General features: G+C 47.3%; 1 protein-coding gene across 1 annotated transcript in view; it reads right to left on the reverse strand.

Annotated features, from left to right (window-relative positions):
• Positions 1-6,571: 6,571 nt before the first annotated feature.
• Positions 6,572-21,068, reverse strand: part of LOC129327806 (uncharacterized) — a 79,128-nt gene continuing 64,631 nt past the window's right edge. The window contains exon 15 of the mRNA XM_054976561.1: positions 6,572-8,248. Coding sequence (XP_054832536.1) covers positions 7,164-8,248 — 1,085 coding nt within the window. The 3' untranslated portion in view covers positions 6,572-7,163. The remainder of the gene's footprint in view (positions 8,249-21,068) is intronic.

Genomic DNA, 21,068 nt, shown 5'->3' on the forward strand with positions numbered 1-21,068 from the left:
ACTGAGATTTGGAATAATTAATCTGTCAAGGAAGTGGTATCCAATTGTTTAAGGATGATTTTGGCAGCAACGCTTGGATTAGTGATGGGTGGGGATTCTCAGAACGACATTATATCACTGCACTGAAGCTATGTTCCAATGTCCTGCCTACATTGTTGTTGGCAATCCCAATAAGAACCCTCGGCAGTGTTCAGATCATGAGGGAAAGATGGGGCAGCCTGAAAGGAAACCCATAAGTCTGATTCCCTGAACCATACCAGTTTCTGTCCACTTTGCATGTATTACTTTGTAAAAACAGTATCTGTGGGGGCCACCAGAAAAGGCTGATGGGCAGGTCTACTCCTGATTCATGCAACAGTCCTCAGTGAAATCAGCATTCACCTACACCCATGGTGGCCATTTTGATCTTGGGATGTTGGCTGGTCACATTGATTTCAGCCAGTAACAGAGGGAGAGTTCTCATATCATCAAGAAGCTGATTCTCCCCTACATAATGAAAAATAAAGTTTTTGCCAGCTTCCTGAAAAGAAAGAGCTCACTTGTTGAACCTCCTTAGGGAAGGAGATCCTCAGACAAACAGCAAATATTAAAAATACTCTTCTGTGTGTAACTAAGGGCCCTAACTAGGGTTGCCAGGTCCCCTTACCCTCCTGGTGGGAGCAGGGGAGACCCGGCTCTTACCTCTTGTCGTCTTTATTTTTTTTACTTGTGCACGCACAGGGCTTTTTTTCCTGGGGAAAGAGGTGGTGGAACTCAGTGGGTTGCCCTTGGCAGCACAGAGGGCAATCTCAACTCCCCTCTGTCTGGAGATCAGGGGGCGGGGCCACCAGCCATGTGACCATTTTCAAGAGGTTCCAGAACTCCATCCCCCTGCGTTCCTGCTGAAAAAAAGCCCTGTGCATGCATAGCAACATCACTTCTAGTTATGTCACTTCCGGAGATATCACCATGCAGGTGCAAGGGCACGCCTGCTTCACAGCAGGCTGATTTGGCCTGTTTCGGGCCCAAACCAGCCTGCGGGGAAGCTCAGGAGTGCTTCCGAGGCAGCGCAATGACATCAGTGACATCGTCGCACCTCCCTGGGAGTTTGCCTGGGAGGCCCATTCCCATACCTTCATCCTCTCCCCCTGTCAGCCAGGTTAGTAGAGACGGTTTGCAACATCTGAATGCCTTTCCACACTCTGAGCATAAATATAGCTTCTCTTATGAATGCCGTTCTTTCGTGGTGTCTAAAGTACACTTTATGCGAGAAGCCCTTGCCACAGTCTGAGCAGCTATACCGTTTCTCTCTTGTGTGGATTTTGTGATGTCTAAGGAGTTCTGATCAGCATGGGAAGCTGTTCTCATACTTCAAGCAGTGACGGGTCTTCTTTCCATTATGCGTTTGCAAATGTGTATTATATGGGGCTTGATCTGAGAAGTTCACTTCATACTCCAAGCATTTATATGTTTCCTTGGCCCTGTAAATTACTTCATGGAAATCTCCGTGGCAAGGAATGGAACCATCCATCGTCTCCAACCTCTTTGGTCCACCTTAACTCTTGAAGTTTCCTTTCAACTCTTCACACTTGGTTTTGTCCAATGAAAAATGATATTTTTTATCTTTCTCATTCTCCAGTCATCGCCTGTGTGAATAGAGAGATCCCGGAAAACAATACCGAAGTATTTGGGAAGAGAAGGTTCCTTGGTTCTTCTGTCCCTGTGTGGGGAGGCTTCCTATGAGAGACCACTGAAGAAGAAACCGTTTCTGCCCAAATCTTCATGGTTTTATTGTGCTTTGTTGTAGGAAAATATAGCAGAGTTTGTGCAAAGATTGCGCATTGGAAGTAATGAGAATAGATTGACAAACACACACTTTACTAAAGGATAAAAAATTAGGGTTACATTTGGAGAAAATAATAAATTGCTAAGCTGACTACATCTTGCTAGATAAGTGACTTAGAGTAGAGACAAGAAGAAGTGAAGTAGAAGTGGAAGAAGAAGTGAACAAAGAGCAATAAAACTTCAGTATATAGCATCAATTAATTGCCCCCAATAAACTAACTGCCCAATAGAAAATCCTAGTCTTACTTCATGATGCTTAGTGACTCCCCTTTCTATGGCGGGAATCTTATTCGAAGCTCTAATGGTTACATTCAAAGTATGTTTACTAATTAAGTAGGTAACACAAACAGTTTAACTCTTTCATGACTGGAATGAAAACACTTGCTAAATTCCCACATTTGTTCTCCTCCTGAGAATTACAGTTCCCAGATGCCCTTGTGAGACCCAAGGCGGCCGGCCCAGATTGCTTTTCCTAGAGGGGACGAGGAGCTCAGCCAGGTGGCTTTTTTCCCCTTTCCCTGTATTGAGGGGGATCCAAAGGGATTCTAGAGGGACCTTCATTTTCACTGGGGGGAGGGAGAGTTCGGCTCTTGTGTATCTGCGGGAGTTTAGGATTCCCCCAAGAGATCCTGGGCAAAATCAGGTGGAGATGAGTGGGGGGTTGGCGGAAATCTACCTGAAAAGAGCCCCTAAATATGGGAGAGGGAAGGGGGTGGCTGGAGAGAGAGCAGATGGGAAGCACAGAGTGAGGCTCTCAGTCCTTTACGGATCCTTGCACGAGTTTCACGCAGCCATCTTGATTTTATTCTCATTATGAACAAAAGAATAATCCCCTCTCCTGTTCTTTCAACTTGAAATCCAACGGCTCTTCTTAATGTATTATTATTATTTCATTTAATTTATTAAATTTAGAGCCTGTTTTCCCCACAAGCGGGTTCAGAGCAATCAGTAAATCACATTAAAATACAACAAATGCATTAATCACATTAAAACATGAAGACATAAAGAAAAATCAATGCACGAGGCAGCAACTTTTAACAGCAACCCATGTACTGAACCCAAAATACATCCCAAGGGATGAGTGATGGCATACCTGATAAGTGGGTCAGCAGACAATCTGGAGGAGAGGGCTACAATCTCCACTCAACAGGAGACCGGCAGAAAAGGAGCCACAACCTCAACCGTATGCCTGGTGGAACATCTCTGTTTTGCAGGCCCGGCAGTAAGCGATTGGTCAGCCATAAGTTTTTGATTATTATCTTCTATTTCTTGAGTTGCAGAAACTTCCTCGCCCTTAAAGGGCACATAAACCAGTCTAGGTGTCTGTTACATGCTGTCAAGTCACTTCTAATTTATGGCAATCCTATGACTGAAAGACCTCCAAAATGTCCTATCATTAACAGCCCTGCTCACATCTTGTAAAATGGAGGACGTGGCCTTCTTTATTGAGTCAAGCTATTTCATTTGGGGCCTTTTCCCCTACTGCCTTCAATTTTCCTAGCAAGCATTGTTGTAAAACAAGAACAATAGTATTTAGGGCTTTAAAAAAAACATTTAATTTTTATGGCTATTTATTGGTCTATTGTCGAAGGCTCTCACGGCTGGAGAATGATGGTTGTTGTGGATTTTCCGGGAATCCACAACAACCATCTATTTATTGGTCTGTTCTGTTAACATCCAGTTACTGGCCTGTTGGATTTCTGTCTTCATCTCTAAATGCTTAGACATTGAAAGACATGATCAAATGGGAAGGGTTTCCTCTTCCAGGGGTCACCAATGTCTTTCAAGGATGTGGCAGTTTTCTTCACGCAGGAGGAATGGGGTCTGCTGGATGCAGCGCGAAGAGCTTTTTACTGGGAAATCATGAAAGAAAATAATGAGGCTGCAGCCTTTCTGGTAAGGATCATTCCCCTTTTTTCATGAATCAGGAAGAGAATGGGGGCACCCATCTTTGACTTCAGGACTGCCGTCATCTTTGACTTCAGGACTGCCTTTGCGCCCATCTTTGAATTCAGGACTGCCTTCAGAGGAAAGAATACAACTCCCCTATCTCTAGATATTGCAGTGACTGACAACAAACGCATTGAACAAATAATATCAGGAGAAATCTGTTACTGGAAAAGGCTGTGATCAGAAGAGGGGGATCTTGTCCTAGGTAAACTGAATGCTTACTAGCAGATCCCTGGAGTTGCTCCCTTATTCTCCAGTCTTTCTGTTTTGTCTCAGAGTACTTCTCCCTGTCCTTAGCTTGTATGAATGAAGTTGATGGGGAGAGGAAAAGCGGCACTAGTGATTAGACAAGAGCAGAGAAAGGGCTCTCACTCGGTGGCAGAGCTCCTGTTTTGCCTGTCGGAAGTCTGTAGTTCAATCCAAGGCATTTGAAAAGGGTTTTTGAGAGGAGGATCTTTAGGATCAAGGTTGGGACTCCATAAATCCTAGCCTGAGAACTTCCAAGGAAGCTCTCTAAAGATGTTGGGGAGGAGAGGAGAATATCAGCTTTTTATTGTCCCACATGATCGGGGTGGCCTGCAGGCAGGAGATATCATTGTGGAGAAGTCAAACAGAAGCGACTGTACTGCAATCCAATGGGGACAGGCAGGGCTTTTTTCTGGGAAAAGAGGTGGTGGAACTCAAGACCGTACAATGACGTCACTTTGGGTCAGCTGGAACTTTTTTAAAGTTTAAATCGCCCTAGGTGAAAATGGTCATATGGCTGGTGGCCCCGCTGGAGCACCGTGGAGGGCAATCTAAACTCCCCTCTGCTTGGAGATCAGGGGGCGGGGCCACCAGCCATGTGACCATTTTCAAGAGGTTCCGGAACTCCGTTTCACTGCGTTCCAGCTGAAAAAAAGCCCTGGTTCTGTGAATGTCTGAATTAAGCAGTGCTGGGTGGATGGAGATGGGAGAAAATCCAATGGCATCAGTTCTAGCTGCCTCTCCTCAAAATTAGACAGCTGGAATAGGAGTTGGAGCATGTTTATTAGGACAGAAGGCTGTGGAGGGGGTGTTAGAACAAACTAAGGGGACTGTGTATAGTAGAACATTATAAAACAGAACATAGGATGGAGAGATGGAATGTTTCTTCCTTTCCCAAAATACGTGGGTCTGGATTTCACCTGGTTGCCAACCCCCTAGCAGGGGAAAGGCTGGGAGAGAAGCCCCCAGAACAACCACCTCAACTCCCTCGCTGGCCCCTTTTCTGGCCCGGTGACAGGGAAGGGCAGCGGGAGGTGTGAGGAGGCCAGCTTCCAGCCAGGGTACCCAAGATGTGGCCACCGATCAGCTGCAAGGCAGGGCCATGGGAAGCATGGCAGCAGTTGCCACCAAGGCGGCAGGCACTAACAGACCAGTCAGGAACCCGGACAAGCCCACCCGAGTTGTCAACTCCACTGACAGGTTGATGGCCCCAAGGGGCCAAAGAGCCATCACCATGGTGCCACCCACCCAGCAGGGGTGGGGCATGGGTGGAGAAGGCCAGGGAGTGGTTAGAGATGGCCTGCGCTGATGGCAGGCTAGGGAAGAACCGGCCAGCCACGGCAACCGGGAGTGGTGTGGAAGGCTGGGAGCAGCCATCCCGAGCGGCATCAGGACGGGCACTGCCCAGGCTTAGAGAGAAGTCCCAGAACCACCAGGCGAGAAGGCAGAAGACTTTGTGGGTGTACCAGGCTGCTTGGTGGCTCACAACTTGTAACTGAGATTGTTCTCTCTCAGTTTAACTTCTTTACAATGGTCATGTGGAAAGAGTAATTCCATTACAAACATGTTACACATTACTTGTAAGACTGCACATATTCTGGTGCTCAGATTCACTTGTAAAGGGAAAGCATGTTGGTTTTCTTACGCATAGGTGTACGCATATGTGTCTGGAAGTTCAACCCCCCTGGCCACCGTTCCAAGCACTGATCATAGCCATTCAGACCCTTAGCAGTCCTCCTGGGAGGTTGAACAACTTTATTTTGAGACTCACCAGTCTCCGGGTTCTTTGCTCTGGGGGATCTTGCACACAGTCAGTGAGACCCTCAAACACAAGGCTTAAATATAATAGTTGTTTATTAGCTTTAGAGAGTGTATGCAGAATTGCAGGAACCACTCTGAAGGCACGAGCAAAAGGCAATTAAAATAACAAACAACTTCATCTATTTCTATCTAAGACTAACGGACTAAACACCAGGCTGGCTAACTTGCATTTCTCTGAAAGGCTTGATTGCTCGTACTCACAACGCAGTCCAAAACCCAAGCCAGGCAGCTCTGGTCGTTTCAGGCCTGACAGGGCACAAAGTCTCTGACATGTTGGTACAAAAGGATAGAGGCAAGATGGTCAAACCAAATCCTAGTGAGAGTGAAGCCAGATTTAGAGTGCAGTGCCAACCTTTCTAGCAGTGACAGCCAATCAGAAGTCACTTGCTATCAGCATTGCTAAGCTGAGACAGAGAAAGAGGACATGAGGAAACCAAGACTCCCTTTCTGTCAAGGCCGCCTTGTCTGAGCAACGGCACACAGGTGCAACTAATTAATGGGGTGGCAGGCCAAAACTGGACCTGAGAGATCTTAGGAGCCTGAACAAAAATGCTCAAAATAGGCTTTTATGTGCACTTCTAGACAATGTGTCACAGGGCTAGGTGCTTCCTTGGAGCAACAGTGACCTGGGTAGGCTAAGGAATGATTTTCCATCTTTCCTGCCCCCACCCCCAGAAATCACACCAACCTGCTCAGATGGGTCAATATCAGTCCTTTATTTGCACACCATCACACAAAGTTCACGAAAAATGGTTAGCATCACCCTTCCTGTCACATAGTCAGATAACCAATATACTCAAAAAATGTTACTATACTCTTTAACTATATGCATGTTCTAGTGAACTGTGTATGAATTTTATTGTAGTTTGAAAGCCGGTTGTAAAACACAGATCTTCCTTTTATCTTTTGACAACCAATTAAAAGTAGTGGACAGTAGTAGATAAATTATACTTTATTTGCTAGCATTCATATAGCTTCTCCCTCAAGTGAACATTTTGATGTCTAGTTAGGGCATCATTCCAAGAGAACCTCATCTGATACTCCAAGCATTTATATGGCTTCTCTCCCATGTGAACCTTTTGATGTCTAATTATGGCACCATTCCTAGAGAATCTCTTATATGGCTTCTCCCCATGTGAACCTTTTGATGGCTACTTAGGGGGCCATTCTGAGAGAAGCTCTTCCCACACTCCATTCATTTATATGGCTTCTCCCCGTGTGAACTCTCTGGTGGCTAGTTAGGGAGCCATTCTGAGAGGAGCTCTTCCCACACTCCAAGTATTTATATGGCTACTCCCCCATGTAAGCCTTTTGATGGCTAGTTAGGTGATAATTCTGAAAACATCTCTTCCCACACTCCAGCATTTAGACGGCTTCTCCCCTGTGACAATCTTTTGATGTTTAGTGAGGTCACCACCATGAGAAAAGCTCTTCCCACACTCAAAGCATTTATATGGCTTCTCTCCTGTGTGAAGCCTTTGGTGGCTAGTTAGGTGGTAATTCCGAGAAAAGCTCTTCCCACACTCCAAGCATTTATATGGCTTCTCCCCCGTGTGAACCTTTTGATGGCTAGTTAGGTAGTAATTCCGAGAAAAGCTCTTCCCACATTTCCAGCATTTATATGGCTTCTCCCCTGTGTGAATCTTTTGATGTTTAGTGAGGCCACCAACATGGGAGAAGCTCTTCCCACACTCCAAGCATTTATATGGTTTCTCTCCTGTGTGAATCCTTTGATGGCTAGTTAGGGAACCATTCTGAGAGAAGCTCTTCCCACACTCCAAGCATTTATATGGCTTCTCCCCTGTGTGAACCCTTTGATGACTAGTTAGGGAGCCATTCTGAGAGAAGCACTTCCCACATTCCAAGCATTTATATGGCTTCTCCTCTGTGTGAACCCTGTGATGTCTTTTTAGGTGGCTGTTCAGACAGAAGCTCTTCCCACACTCCAAGCATTTATATGGCTTTTCCCCTGTGTGAATCTTTTGATGTTTAGTGAGGTCACCACCATGGGAGAAGCTCTTCCCACACTCCAAGCATTTATATGGTTTCTCTCCTGTGTGAATCCTTTGATGGCTAGTTAGGGAGCCATTCTGAGAGAAGGTTTTCCCACACTCCAAGCATTTATATGGCTTGTCCCCTGTGTGTATCCTCCAATGTTTAGTCAGCTTGCTATTCTGAAAGAAGGTCTTTCCACACTCCAAGCATTTATGTGGCTTCTCTCCTGTGTGAATCCTTTGATGGCTAGTTAGGGAACCATTCTGAGAGAAGCTCTTCCCACACTCCAAGCATTTATATGGCTTCTCCCCTGTGTGAACCCTGTGATGTCTTTTTAGGTGGCTGTTCAGAGAGAAGCTCTTCCCACACTCCAAGCATTTATATGGCTTCTCCCCTCTATGTATCCTCTGGTGTTTAGCTAGCTTGCTATTCTGAAAGAAGGTATTTCCACACTCCAAGCATTTATATGTTTTCCGGCATGTTGTAATGTTCTGATTTTTTTTACCTCTGAGTGCTTTGCTATTCATGGGACTCCTATGCTTTCTCTTTCTCTTCAGCATTTCATCTTGGCCCGGGACCTCAGGAATCTTCCAGCTCTGATGCGAAAGCAATTTCTTCCTCTGCTTCTGTTTAGCTTCCTTTTTGTTTCTCTGCTGCCTCTTTGGTACTAATTCATCCCCAGATTTTGCTTCTCTCTCCAGATCTTCATCTCTTTCTATAATTGCCCTTCCTGGTTCTTTCTCACTCACCATCTCCCTCAAATCTGCAGCTGCAAAAGAGAGACACAGATCAAATAAGAAAAAGGAAGAATTAAGAAAAGGTAAAAATACCTGTTAGCAAGTAAAATTAGTATGAATAGTACTTTTTACACTGAGAGCAGGTAGCCTGAAATAACCACAGCAATATCCTATAACATAATTCTGTAAGCGGGTTTCCAATGACTCACCGGCTAATGTGGAGCAGGCGCAGTTTGTGTGCCTGAGGGAAGGACTGCCCGCCTCCCTCCCTTGCTTTGATAGGCTAGGGAAGAAGGGCCTGCTCGTCAAACTGCTTGCCCGAATCGGGATGGCCAGGCTGCAGGAGGAGCAGCCACTTCCCTTCACCACCCCAGGATGGGTGGCAGGGACAAGCCTGCTCACCTGCCAAGCCGGCAGCCAGGCTGCAGGAGGGGTGGCTACTTCCCTTCCCTTCGCCACCCCAGGATGGGTGGCAGGGACAAGCCTCCTCACCTGCCAAGCCGGCAGCCAGGATGCAGGAGGAACAGCCCCTTCCCTTCCCCTCGCTGCTGGGATCGGCTGCAGGGACAAGCCCGCCCACCTGCCAAGCCAGTGGCTGGTTGCAGGAGGGGCAGCGGTTTGCCTTCCCTTCCAGCCGGGATTGGCTGCAGGGACAAGCCCGCCCACCTGTCAAGTCGGTGGCCGGTCATAGGAGGGGCAGCCACTTCCCTTCCCTTTGCTGATGGGATCGCTGGCAGGGAAGAGCTGTCCACCTGTCAAGCTGGCAGCCGGGCTCTCAAGCTGCCACCCAGGCTTGCATCTGGGATTGAGAAGGGCACCCGTTTGTCATGTGTCCCCAGCCCCCATGGACGGCCAGGATGGACAGCCCTTCCCCGCCTCACTGCAGTAGCAGCCAGGCAGGAATGACCAGCCCATGTGGGCAGCCCTCCCCTGCTCCCACTGGGCTGCAAAGGCCTGTTGCAAGGCAGCCATGAGACTGCAGGGCCTGTGGGGGGGGGGGCGCGGGCAGAGTAGCACTGGCATCCTGGCCTCGCTAGGCAGGGGGAGGGATCAAACCAGCCACACCCTGCAGAATTTCTTTAAAAGGCCAGGGAAGGGCTGGGGGCATGGCGAAATCCAGAAGCTCCAGAGAATTGTCCATCAGGAGTGAGAGGCTGTGATATCCTGTGGGTGACGAGAACCTGGTTGGGGGGGGGAGCTGCAGAATCTGTCCATAGCCTAACCTGTATTCCCCATGTGGGGTTGCCAGCTCCAGGTTGTGAAATTCCTGCAGATTTTGAGAGCTGAAACTGGGAGGGGAGGGTTTAGGAGGGGAGGAAACCCAGCAAGGTGTGATTCCGTAGAGTGCATCCTTTGAAAGAGCCATTTTCTCCTGGGGATCTGGTCTCTGTCATCTGGAGATCCATTCTAATTCGAGATCACCAGCTGCGACCTAGAGGCTGGCAACCCCATCCCTGCGCCTAACGTGAGGGTCCCTGAGGAGAAGGCAGAAGCCCTGGGGAGGGGGGGGCTTACATCTGAGTAGGCCATCTCGCAGTTCTGCACACTCCATTGCTGTCTTCTCTGTCACAGGGAGGGGGCTGGGAAAGATCCAGACAGGCCCCCGGAGCTTCAGAGAAGCATCCATCAGGTGCCAGAGGTTGGGAGATCCTGCAGGTGGCTGGAGCCTGGTGGGAGGGGGCTGCAGAGTCTTTCAACAGCCAAACCACTACACCGTGTGGGGTTGCCAGCTCCAGGTTGTGAGATTCCTGGAGATTTTCAGAATTGACACTGAGGAGGGCAGGGTCTGGGATTGTCCATGGACCATAGCATGACAATTCCCAAGTCTTTATTGTATTTAAAGACATCTTTCAATATTGATTATTGCTATGTTTCATAATTAAAAAACAATAGCAGCAGCTTTCTAGAGCCTGTTGTTATTTTTCCACAATGGGCTTTGTTTCTAGTCTAACCTTAAACCAGGATGCTTGGACAGGAGGAAGAGGTCACCAAAAGAGGAGGGAAAGGAATTCATAGCTTTACTTAAGGAAAGAATGTGGTTTCTGTTGTTTATTTAGGAAGGACATGAAGACAGAACGGAAAATGAAAGGCTTCTTTAAAAAAAAATCATAAATTTTATTGAAATACTTTTTGTTTTCAGAAAAGGAAAAAATTATGGAATCACTTAATTTCAGAGACTGGAAATATGAATGGATAAGCCTGAAAAACACCCCAGGTTTGTAGAAAAATTGTAAATTAAAAAAAAAAGGATTAATAAATACGATATGCAGAGTCCCAGAGATAAATGGAATACTGAGACAGATCATTCCATTCTGCCAAAGCAATTGGACTTGACGTTAAGGTTTTAACTTGTTGCTTCTATGGAACTTAAGGAGCAACTTATCCAGCAAAACAATTATGTTTAGCGTATACTGGAAACCACAGTGTCTTTTTAGTAAAGGATCAAGTACAGAAGTACGTTGTCCAAGACCACGGCGATACAGCCCGGAAAATCCACAACGACCAATGGAAGTGTAGTTTCTTGTGCAGGCATAACTCAGCGCATGACACATGACCACAGCAAGCTACAGAGCCGGAAAGTAAACAGGTCAGACCCATAAGAAATAAATAAATGGCTACTAGCCATAGTGACTGAAGGGAACCTTCATATTCAGAGGTAGTAAACTCCTAAATTACAGTGCCAGGAGACAGCATCACAGGCTGGTTGGCCATTGTGTGTGTGAAACAGAATGCTGGGCTAGACGGACCACTGGACTAATCCTGCTGGGCTCCTCTTATGTTCGTAAAAAAATTGCAGAATATGAGAGTCCCGCTTTGATTTTCCAGGAGAATGAAGTTTAGAGTGTTCCTGTAAAGGGCAGGTGGGGTGGGGGGAAGAAGGCCAAAGTTCATATTGTTCTTCCAAATCACCTGAGATTCACTGAACTGCAGAAGAGATGAGAGAAAAGAGTCCAGCTACCCTCCCCGTCCATCTTGGGCCCACTGAATGATCTGAGAATATTTGATGTTTTGGGATAATCTGAATTCGGGCCTGGCTTATGCTTGGTTCGGCTCCCATCAGTCTCAGCTGGTCAAGGAACAGGAGAAATCTTACAAGGGGAAACAGTTCTGTCTCAAAAATCCCCATTCGTCACTTGGAACCTAACGGCAGTGTCTTGTTTGGCGCTCCTCTTGTCCCTCATCCCATCTTCCTTCCTCTGCAACATTGTGAGGTTTCGGAAGGCTCACAGGCAACACCCATTTCCCCCTCCACCAGGACAAGAACTTCTCATCAAGCCCAACAGATTCCACTCCAGTGGGTGCTGCCTGCAGAGGGCCTCAGCCAGGGTCGTTTCTCACCCTGGCAAACCAAAAACCCTCCTCTCTAACCCGCTTTCCAGTGGGTGGGAATGGAACCATTGATTATCAACAAGCAAAGCAGGAGCTCTGCCACAGAGCAAGGAGCCCTCTTCGGCTCTTGTCTAATCAGCGAGACCAGTTCCTTTCTCCTCCCATCAGCTTCAGTCGCACAATCAAAAGGAGTGTAGGTGTGCCACTCTGTGTCAAAACAGAAAGACCAGAGAATGAAACAGGAACTACAGGGATTTGCTAGCATCAACCCAAGCAGATATCATCCATCTCGCCTGATCAGAACCCTCTTCATCAACAGCTTTCTCTACAGCATGAAAGTACTTAATCAGGGCTTTTTTTCAGCCGGAACACAGTGGAATGGAGTTCCGGAACCTCTTGAAAATGGTCACGTGGCCGGTGGCCCCGCCCCCTGATCTCCAGACAGAGGGGAAATCAGGGGGTGGGGCCACCGGTCATGTGACTATTTTTGCTAAGGGCAATTTAAACTTTAAAAAACTCTGCCCTTGTTCCAGCTGACCCAAAGTGACGTCATTGTGTGGTCCTGAGTTCCACCACCTCTTTTACCAGAAAAAAAGCCCTGTATTTAATGCTTTCTTTTCCACGCACTGTAATATCCCCAGATGTGGGAGTTCCATTCTTTCCTCTGTGACAAATGAAAGTGAGTCCCAATATCAACAAGGGTCAAAGGAAGATGCTGCTTCCTCCCCTCCCTTCTAGTCTATCGTTAGGATAAAATGGAAATGGTCATTACCGAAAGAGGCCACAGTCTCATAATTTTCCTGCATCACTTCCCAGTACAATTGTCTTTGGCCTGGATCCAGGAGAGCCCATTCCTCCTCGGTGAAGAACATGGCTATTTCCTCAAAGGACATTTGGGAACTCTGAAAGAGGAAAATATTGCCCACTTCATCACTGATGTCCATTTCTGAGCAGTGAAGAATAACAGATGGCAAGAAAAATTGGATTATTCCTTTTTTCAGCCACTGACATATAGAATATATTGAAAGTCTCCAAGAAATACAAAGTCAGAACATTCCACAGAACTGGACTTCTGTTGGTTAAGTCAAAATACACATAAAAAAACCCTTTTGAACATTTTAGCCCAGAAATTCATGGAAATTGCATTTGCACAAAATGTTTCTGCTTTAAATATTTGTGTCTGTAGAGATGTTTTATGTTACTCTAAAGCTTGCATCCAGCTCTGGAAACATAAACTAGCCTTCATTCAGTTTTCCCCCCAACAAACCCACGGCCTCTTGACCCCAGGCCGTGATCCTTGGGACTTGGCAGTGGAGAGATTCAGGGCACCGAATGCCATGTGCAAGCCTCCTGCCTTGGAGACCTTTCAAGATATTTGTGCATTGTGGAATGACTGTTGCATGTACAACACACCCTTGAACAGCATGTAAGCTACTGCATCATCTTGACAGAGTCTGGCTTTCAAACAAAAGGGTTTAAGAGAAAGATAAATATATTGTGGAAAGTTACTAAATGGGGGGTGGCATTCTAATCTAGAACAAGAAAAATGAAGGATAGGAAAGCAAAAATTAGCCACCAGCTTCAGAATCCCTCTGGGAGTACACTGCCAAAAACAAAGGAAATGGGATCATCATGGCCCAAATGACCTCCAGAACCTCCCTCTGCTATTTTGCAGCAAAAGTGATGATTTATTCCTAAGAAGCCTGCAAGGCGGAGGCAGGACAGACAGGGAGGTTGGAAAATTTCCCTCCTTTCCAAAGCCAACCTTTGGACCAGCTTGACAATGATGCCCATTGGAATCAGACTTCAGAGGAAGGAATAGAATGTATTGAAAACTCTTACTGCAAAATACAGCCAAATGCCTCTTTTGGGTTTAGCTCGTGCACCGCACAAGGGCACAGAGCCCCTTAAATTTTTTCAAGCAAAGGGAGCCACAAGGGCCAGGGAGAACAGACAAGAAACCCTCTTGGATCACACCAGTGGCCCATGTAGCTGTTAAGAGTGAAATCATGGAACACGTTCAAGGACGTGAAGCCACAAACCTTCCTCGTGCAGATGTAACCCGGTTCATCTTCCCTTCAACATTTTAATAGTAAAGTTGCTCCTGTATTGCCAAGAGGGAACGCACCCTTCCCTGCTCAGCCACTTGTTGGCTGTATTATAAATTTGTTTACCTTGAAATCTGTAATACTGTGAATGTTTTCTTTTTAAAGCAATTTCATAATTGCTTTCCCGCAGACACCCAAAAGCCAAAGTCTCCCTCCAGCCGGGGAAACCGAGAAATATGAGCATCTCTTTGCACCACCATTTGACCCAAATTTCCCTCTCCGCCTCCTCGACGCCTAAGAAAGGCAGGACTGGCCTCTCTGTGCTCGCGGCGCCTCCTGGGAAATGTAGTTCCTGCACAGAACCCAAACGGGATAACAAAGCCCAAGGGAAGTGAAGGTCTCTTGGCTCTTCCGTCTTGCTGTACAGGGAAGTTTCCTGTGACTCCTCACTGCAGGAGAAAGGACAAGAGGGCAGGGAAACCCAGCCACGTGGGTTGACGTCTTGGCTCTTTCCCCGCCTTGTTTCGGGGGGTTACCTGGAGGGATTAAATACGGGCTCTGCTTTTCTCTGGGTGGAGGGAGAGTTTAGCTTTTTGCCTTATGTAAGGTCTTCTATATCATGCTAAGAATTGTACTTTAAACGTTTTTTGAATGTCTGTAAAGCGATTTAAATAATTCTTGAAACAGCAATGCCACTTTACCGATTTTAATGTATTGCATATTATTTATATTAATCTTATTAATGTTCTTGTTTTCCTGTTGGATCCCCTGGCAAAGCATATTGTAAAACACTAGAAGATCAAATGAACAATTCTGTAATACACCTTGCTCCTTTTTTTTCCTTACTCGTCCTATGTGCAGATCACTTGGGCACTACATAATTTGCTATAAGGAATTTTCCAGGGATTTAACCCTGTCATTTTCTAATTTTGCAAGGACTGAGCTGGAAGGGCACTCAGCTGATCAGTCCAAATGTTCTCAAGATCAAAAAGAGTCCAGTAGCACCTTTAAGACTAACCGATTTTATTGTAGCATAAGCTTTCGAGAATCAAGTTATCTTTGTCAGATGCATGATACAAACTGGTCAAATACAGAAGAGGATGAGGGAGAGGGGAGAGAAGGGGACATATATCAGATCTCTTGGCCTTAGATAGCCCCCAGCAAGGAAAGGAACTCCCCCCTGCCTTCCCAAGCATAACAGTGACAGAAAAAAGATCCCTGCAGCTGCTTCCTTATTCTCTCGCCTTTCTGTTCTGGCATGCTGTGCCTCTCCCACGATGCTTAGCTTGTATGACTGCGGCTGATGAGAGGAGAGGAGAAGCAGCGCTGGTGGTTAAAGAAGAGCAGAGGAGGGGCTGTTGTTCGGTGGCAGAGCTCCTGTTTGCCTGTCAAAAGTCCGTGGTCTGATCCAAAGTATTTGAAAAGGGTTTCTGACAGGAAGATCTTGTCAGAACTGTGGCTAGATAATGTCCTTACTCCAGACTACCTTCTGCAATCAGACAAAAGCCCGTTGTTTTCAAAAGTTTACTGAAGAAAGAATTCATTATAGTCCACGGGCCCAGATTCAATATCCAGGCTGGTACACGTGTATTGTTACGAATGACAGGCAAAGCATGAAGTACAAAGTATCAGAACCCAGCAGGCCCAACCTCCCCCCATAGTTCTCAAAACAATCCCTTTGAAGCTGAGAAAGCGAAAGTTTCCCAAGGCTGGAGAAGCGATAGCCAAAACAATCCTCTTCCGTGAGATAGCTGCTGGGAACATCTTGGCACCTGTGAACAAAGCACTTAGAATACTGAAAGAATTAATATGGAGTCTCTTTGGTTACATACAAACACTTCAACCCTGACACATCTTTAGGATCATAGTTGGGAAAGACTCTGCAGGCTCCCATCTGAGAACATCCAGGCAAACTCTCTAAAGAGTGTGGAGAGTCAGGGTGGCAGAACATCAGTCCCACAAGATCAGGGTGGAGTGCAGGCAGGAGGCGTCGTTGCAGAGAAGTCAAACAGGAAAGACTGTACTGTGATCCACCAGGGACAGGTGAGGACTAGCCACCTTGGTGGTCCATCTCTGTAGGAAGGCAGGTTATAAATGCTAAAGATATGAATTTAAAACCCTTCATGTAGTTTTCTGTTTCCCCTGGAAACAGTTTCCAAACCTCCTTTCTCAGCCGCAGCTGAGGGAAATGCTCTTCCTTCAGAGCTCTGAAGAATCAGAAAGGTGTGCGGGTGAATTCCTGTCAAGGTAGGGTTGGAGGAAGCAAAACAATGTAAAGGTCGTTTCAAGGGAATCTATAGAGCAGAACCACAAGTGACGCCTGACACAGATTGGACACTTGTCAGCTTCCCTCCAGTTTTGATGGGAAATGTAGGCATCCTGGTCTCGCAGCTTCACTCTCTGACTGCTGTCCAATGGACTTTTCAGCTGTCACTTGTCCAACATTCCGCCAAGCTGCCTACATTTCCCATCAAAACTTGAGGGAAGCAGACAAGTGTCCAATCTGTGCCTTTTGTCACTTGTGGTTCTGCTCTGAGATTTCCACTTGTTCTGTTTTGTCTCATCAAGCAGACAATCCGAGTGAAAGGAATCCAGCATTATAGTGACACTTCTCATGAGTGTAACTTCTAAAAAAATCTTGGCTCCACATTAGGGCCGAACTAGAGAGGAAGTCAAATGCATGGCTGTCCCAAGAAGCAGCAGCCGCAGGTCTGGTTTCTTCCTCCTGTAATTCCTTGATGACTGCAGAACATCACAACCTTCTGATTAAAAGAAGAGTCATAGTTTGCAGGCAGAACTCCTGCTTTGCGTGCAGTTAGTCTGCCTAACATCACATTTCTGCTGAACAGATCTCGGGGAGACGATTTCGGGAAAGATCTTTCTCTGTCTGACGCCAGGAAGAACCCTGCTGGTTTGAGCAGCTGCTTTACGTATCTGGATCACAAGTCTGATCGTGTAAGGCAGTCCACATATACAAATCCCCCACACACTGACACGAGCACACACGTTAGTATACGCATTAGCATTATATTATCCAAATTATATATATTTTAAAAATATTTAACATGGTCTAACTCTCTTTTTTTCTAACTGTAGATGAATCCCCAAAGTTGAAAGCTGACTACATGCCCACAGATAGAAGAAGAGGTATTTGTCCAGGACTCCAAGGAAACCAAGACACTGCCAGGAATTTCCTTGAATGTGCAGAAGGACCTTCCAGGGTGTGAGAAATGGATCCCATTTAAATTCCCGCATGAAAGACAGGTGTGACCAATCTGGTATATAGTGGGACAGTGACACTTTGGGATTTGGATATTATGCCTTTGTTGATACACCCCAAGTTTGCATTGGCCTTTTTTTGCTGCTGCATCACACTGACTGGTCATATTTAGCTTCCCATCTACCCATACCCCAAGATTTCGTTCACATGCATTGCTACCCAGGGCCGGATCGAAGGGGGGCAGGGGGGAGTAGTCTGCCCCCAGTGCCACCAGGGAGGGGACGCCGGGAGCAGCTGCCAGCTGCCAGAGGGCACAGACAGACAGTAGCGCGGGCAGCCTCGCAGCCCCCCGCGCTGCCTTTCGCCTGCCCTGTGGGACAGGGGGCGGCCGGCTGCGGGGCCACCCGTGCCATTCGCCTGCCCCGCAGGTTGCTGCGCGCGGCCCGTCTTTCATGAGGCGAGTTCAAGCCCGCAGCATCGGCAGGTGGCAACAGGGCTCCTGGCCTGGGAGCTCCAGCTTGGGGAGCCACCCACGGGATCTGTGACCGCTGGCCTTCCGCTGGAGGGGGCAACGGGGAGGTTCTCAGCAAAGCCGGCCCGAGGGAGCACGTTGCCCGCCTGGAGCCTCCGACGGCGCCTCTCGGCGGGGCAGCCACGCTGGGCTGAGCCCCCCGCCCTGGCAAGATGCGCCGCACCTGCGTGTCCCCAACGGTGGCGCCTCCTCGGCCGCGTGGCTCTGCTTCCCGCAGGCAAATGGAGCAGGTGGCCGCGCTGCCTTTTGCCTGCCCTGCAGAGCAGGGGGTGCGCGGCAAGCCAGCTGCCCCCTGTCCTGCGGGGCAGGAGAAAGGCAGCGCGGGGCACTGCGAGGCCACCTGTGCCATGCGCCTGCCCCACAGGACGGGGCAGCTGGCTGCCCCCAGTCCTGCGGGGCAGGTGCAAGGCGTGGGTGGCCGTGCTGCCCTTTGCCTGCCCTGCAGGGCTAGGGGTGCACAGCAAGCCAGCCGCCTTCTCTTCTATGGGGCAGACAAAAGCAGCACAGAGGGCTGTGAGGCCGCCTGTGCCATTTGCCTGCAGGGAGGCGAATGGCGCGGGCGGCTTTCCAGCCTCACATGCTGCCTCCGCCGCACCGCCCCACCCCGCATGATGATGTCACCAAAGTGACGTCATCACGCAGCGCGGGGAGTGCACATGCACGCTGCGCCGCAAGGTGCTCAGCCTAGGGTTGCCCCAGGCACGGGCAACCCTAGATCCAGCGCTGCTGCTACCCAGAAGTGTATCCCTCATCCAGTATGCATGCTTTGCATTTTTGTTGCCTAGGTGGAGAACTTGGCACTTATCCGTGTTAAATAGTAATCTGCACACTGTTCTGGTCTCATTGAACTCTATCCCTGTCTTCAAAGGTGTTTGCTCGTCCTCCCAGTTTGGTGTCATCTGCAAATTTAATGAGTAATCTCGTCACACTCTCATCCAGACAATTTATAAAACTATTGTAAAGCACTGGACCCAGAACCAAACCCTGCGGCACGCCACTGGACACCTCCCTCCAATCAGACATTATACCATTGACAATTACTCCTTGGGTGCAGTAATCCAACCTATCCATCTATCCATCCCAGAGTCTAGTACACAGTCCTCCAGTTTACCCATCAGACTATCATAAGGAACCGCGCCTAAAGCTTTACTGAAACCCAGATAACCCAGATAAACTAAATCGATAGCATTTCCACAATCCAATCCAATAAGACTGTTGCTGGGTCATAGAAAGTTATGAGGTTGGTCTGGCAGGATCTGTTGGGGACAAATGTCTGCTGACCTTCCCCTTCCCACCAGATGCTTGCACGTTAGCACCTTTAATATCTGCTTCAGTATCTTTTCAGGGACAGAGGTCAGGCGAACTGGCCTGTAGTTCCCTGAATGGTCCTTTCCCCCTTTTTTGAAGATTGGGATGACACTTGCTCTCTTCCAGTTTTCCAGCTGCCCTCCAAGATGCCTAGAAGATGATCAACAAAGATCTGCATGCTCTTTCAAAAGTTCTTTAAACACTCTTGGATGCACCCCATCTTGCCCAGATATTTGGACACATCCAGTGCAGCAATGTGCTTCTCCACAACTTCTCTGCCCAATGTTGTGTTTCTTAGATAGCCTATTAAACTGCTCACAGATGGCAGAATCTACCTCATCTCCTTGGTCAGGCAGACTGCTGCAAACCCCAACCATGATACTGCTCGTCCTTCCCTCCCTCATCTTCACCCAGGGGATTCCACTAGGTTGTCACTCTCCTCCTCCAGTATTTCCTGGCAATCGAGTCCTTTCCTCAAATCCACTGCCACACGACCTCCTCTGTGACAGTTCCTGTTCATCTTGAATAGCCATCCACTGCTGCCATCCACTGCTGCATTCCAGTCATGCGAATCATCCCACCAAGACTCTGTAATGTCTACTAAGTCTCATCTTTCTGTCTGCATTATTAGATCAAGTTCCTCCTTCTTATTGCCCAAGGTTTGGGCACTGGGATACAGGCACTGGAAGCCATGCAACATCTCCCCCTCTTTGATCTAGCCTTTCCAGATAGGCCTTCTGCTATGTGCTCTCCTTCTTCCCTGAAATTCCTATGAGAGTCCTCTCCGTTCCCCTGCGATGTCAGTTTAAAGCCCTCCCAATGAATCTCCTCAAATCCCTTCAAAATATGTTCTTCCCTGTCTTTGACAGATGAAGTTCATTGCATGCAAACACACCATCTTCAAGAAAACATAGTCCATGGCCCCAGAATGCAAATCACTGCTGCCAGCACCATAAACGAAGCCAGTGGTTCACCTCCAAAACCTTCTGTTCTTGTTCCCTCTCTCTTACTCTCACCAGCAGATCAAAGAGAATACTACCAGCGCTCCCATTCCTTTCAGTTGCTTCCTGAGGGTCATATGTTCAATGGTGTTCAGAGCCATGTCATTTGTTCTCACAATGGTTAATGGTCTGTTGGCTTGCCTAGCTTGACCATCTGGTCTATGATATCCTTGAACTTCACTTCTCCTGGCAAGCAACACACCTCTCAGATCATGGGGTCAGGTCTGGAGAAATCACGTTCCACACCCCTCAATAGAAAATCACCAATCCTCCCTTGATAGACCAAAGATTCCCTCTTTCTCTTCCCCTCACATGGATGATGAAACCTTGAAGAAAACGGTAAGAGCAGGTCTTCATTGTTCCTTTCTCCAGTTATAGGCTTTGCATTTTTGTCTCTCTCCCCCATAGGATTTAGTTTAAAGCCCTCCTTATCAGATTTGCAAGGATCTTACTAAACATAAGAGCCCAGTGGCACAGAGTGGTAAGCTGCAGTGCTGCAGCCCAAGCTCTGCTCACGACCTGAGTTCGATCCTGGTGGAAGCCAGGTTCAAATAGCTGGCTCAAGGTTGACTCAGCCTCCCATCCTTCTGAGGTCGGTAGAATGAGTACCTAGTTTCCTGGGGGTAATGTGTAGATGACTGGAGAAGGCATTGGCAAACCACCCTGTAAAAAGTGCCAAGAAAACATCGTGATGTGACGTCCGCCATGGGTCAGTAATTGCTTGGTGTTTGCACGACTACCTTTACCTTACCAAACATATTTTTCCGACCCATAACCACTTAACTTTTACTCAACTTTTTTAAATGAAAAAATTTATTTTATTGATACATTTAAAATCCCATTAAAAAGGGGGAAAGGACGAGAGAGAAAAAACAGCAATAGAGAAGAAAAAGAGAAAAGAAACTAGAGAAAAAGAACAGAGAAAAATGATACATATATAAGAAATCATTTTCAATTTTCTCTACAACACCTCTGATATCCTTACAGACATTATACTTGTAGTTTTCTTTATTACCCCCCTTTTATTTAATTTCCCCAAATTTATCTTCTTAGAAA

This window comes from Eublepharis macularius, chromosome 4, assembly GCF_028583425.1.
Source record: "Eublepharis macularius isolate TG4126 chromosome 4, MPM_Emac_v1.0, whole genome shotgun sequence".
In the NCBI taxonomy this organism is placed as follows: Eukaryota; Metazoa; Chordata; class Lepidosauria; order Squamata; family Eublepharidae; genus Eublepharis; species Eublepharis macularius.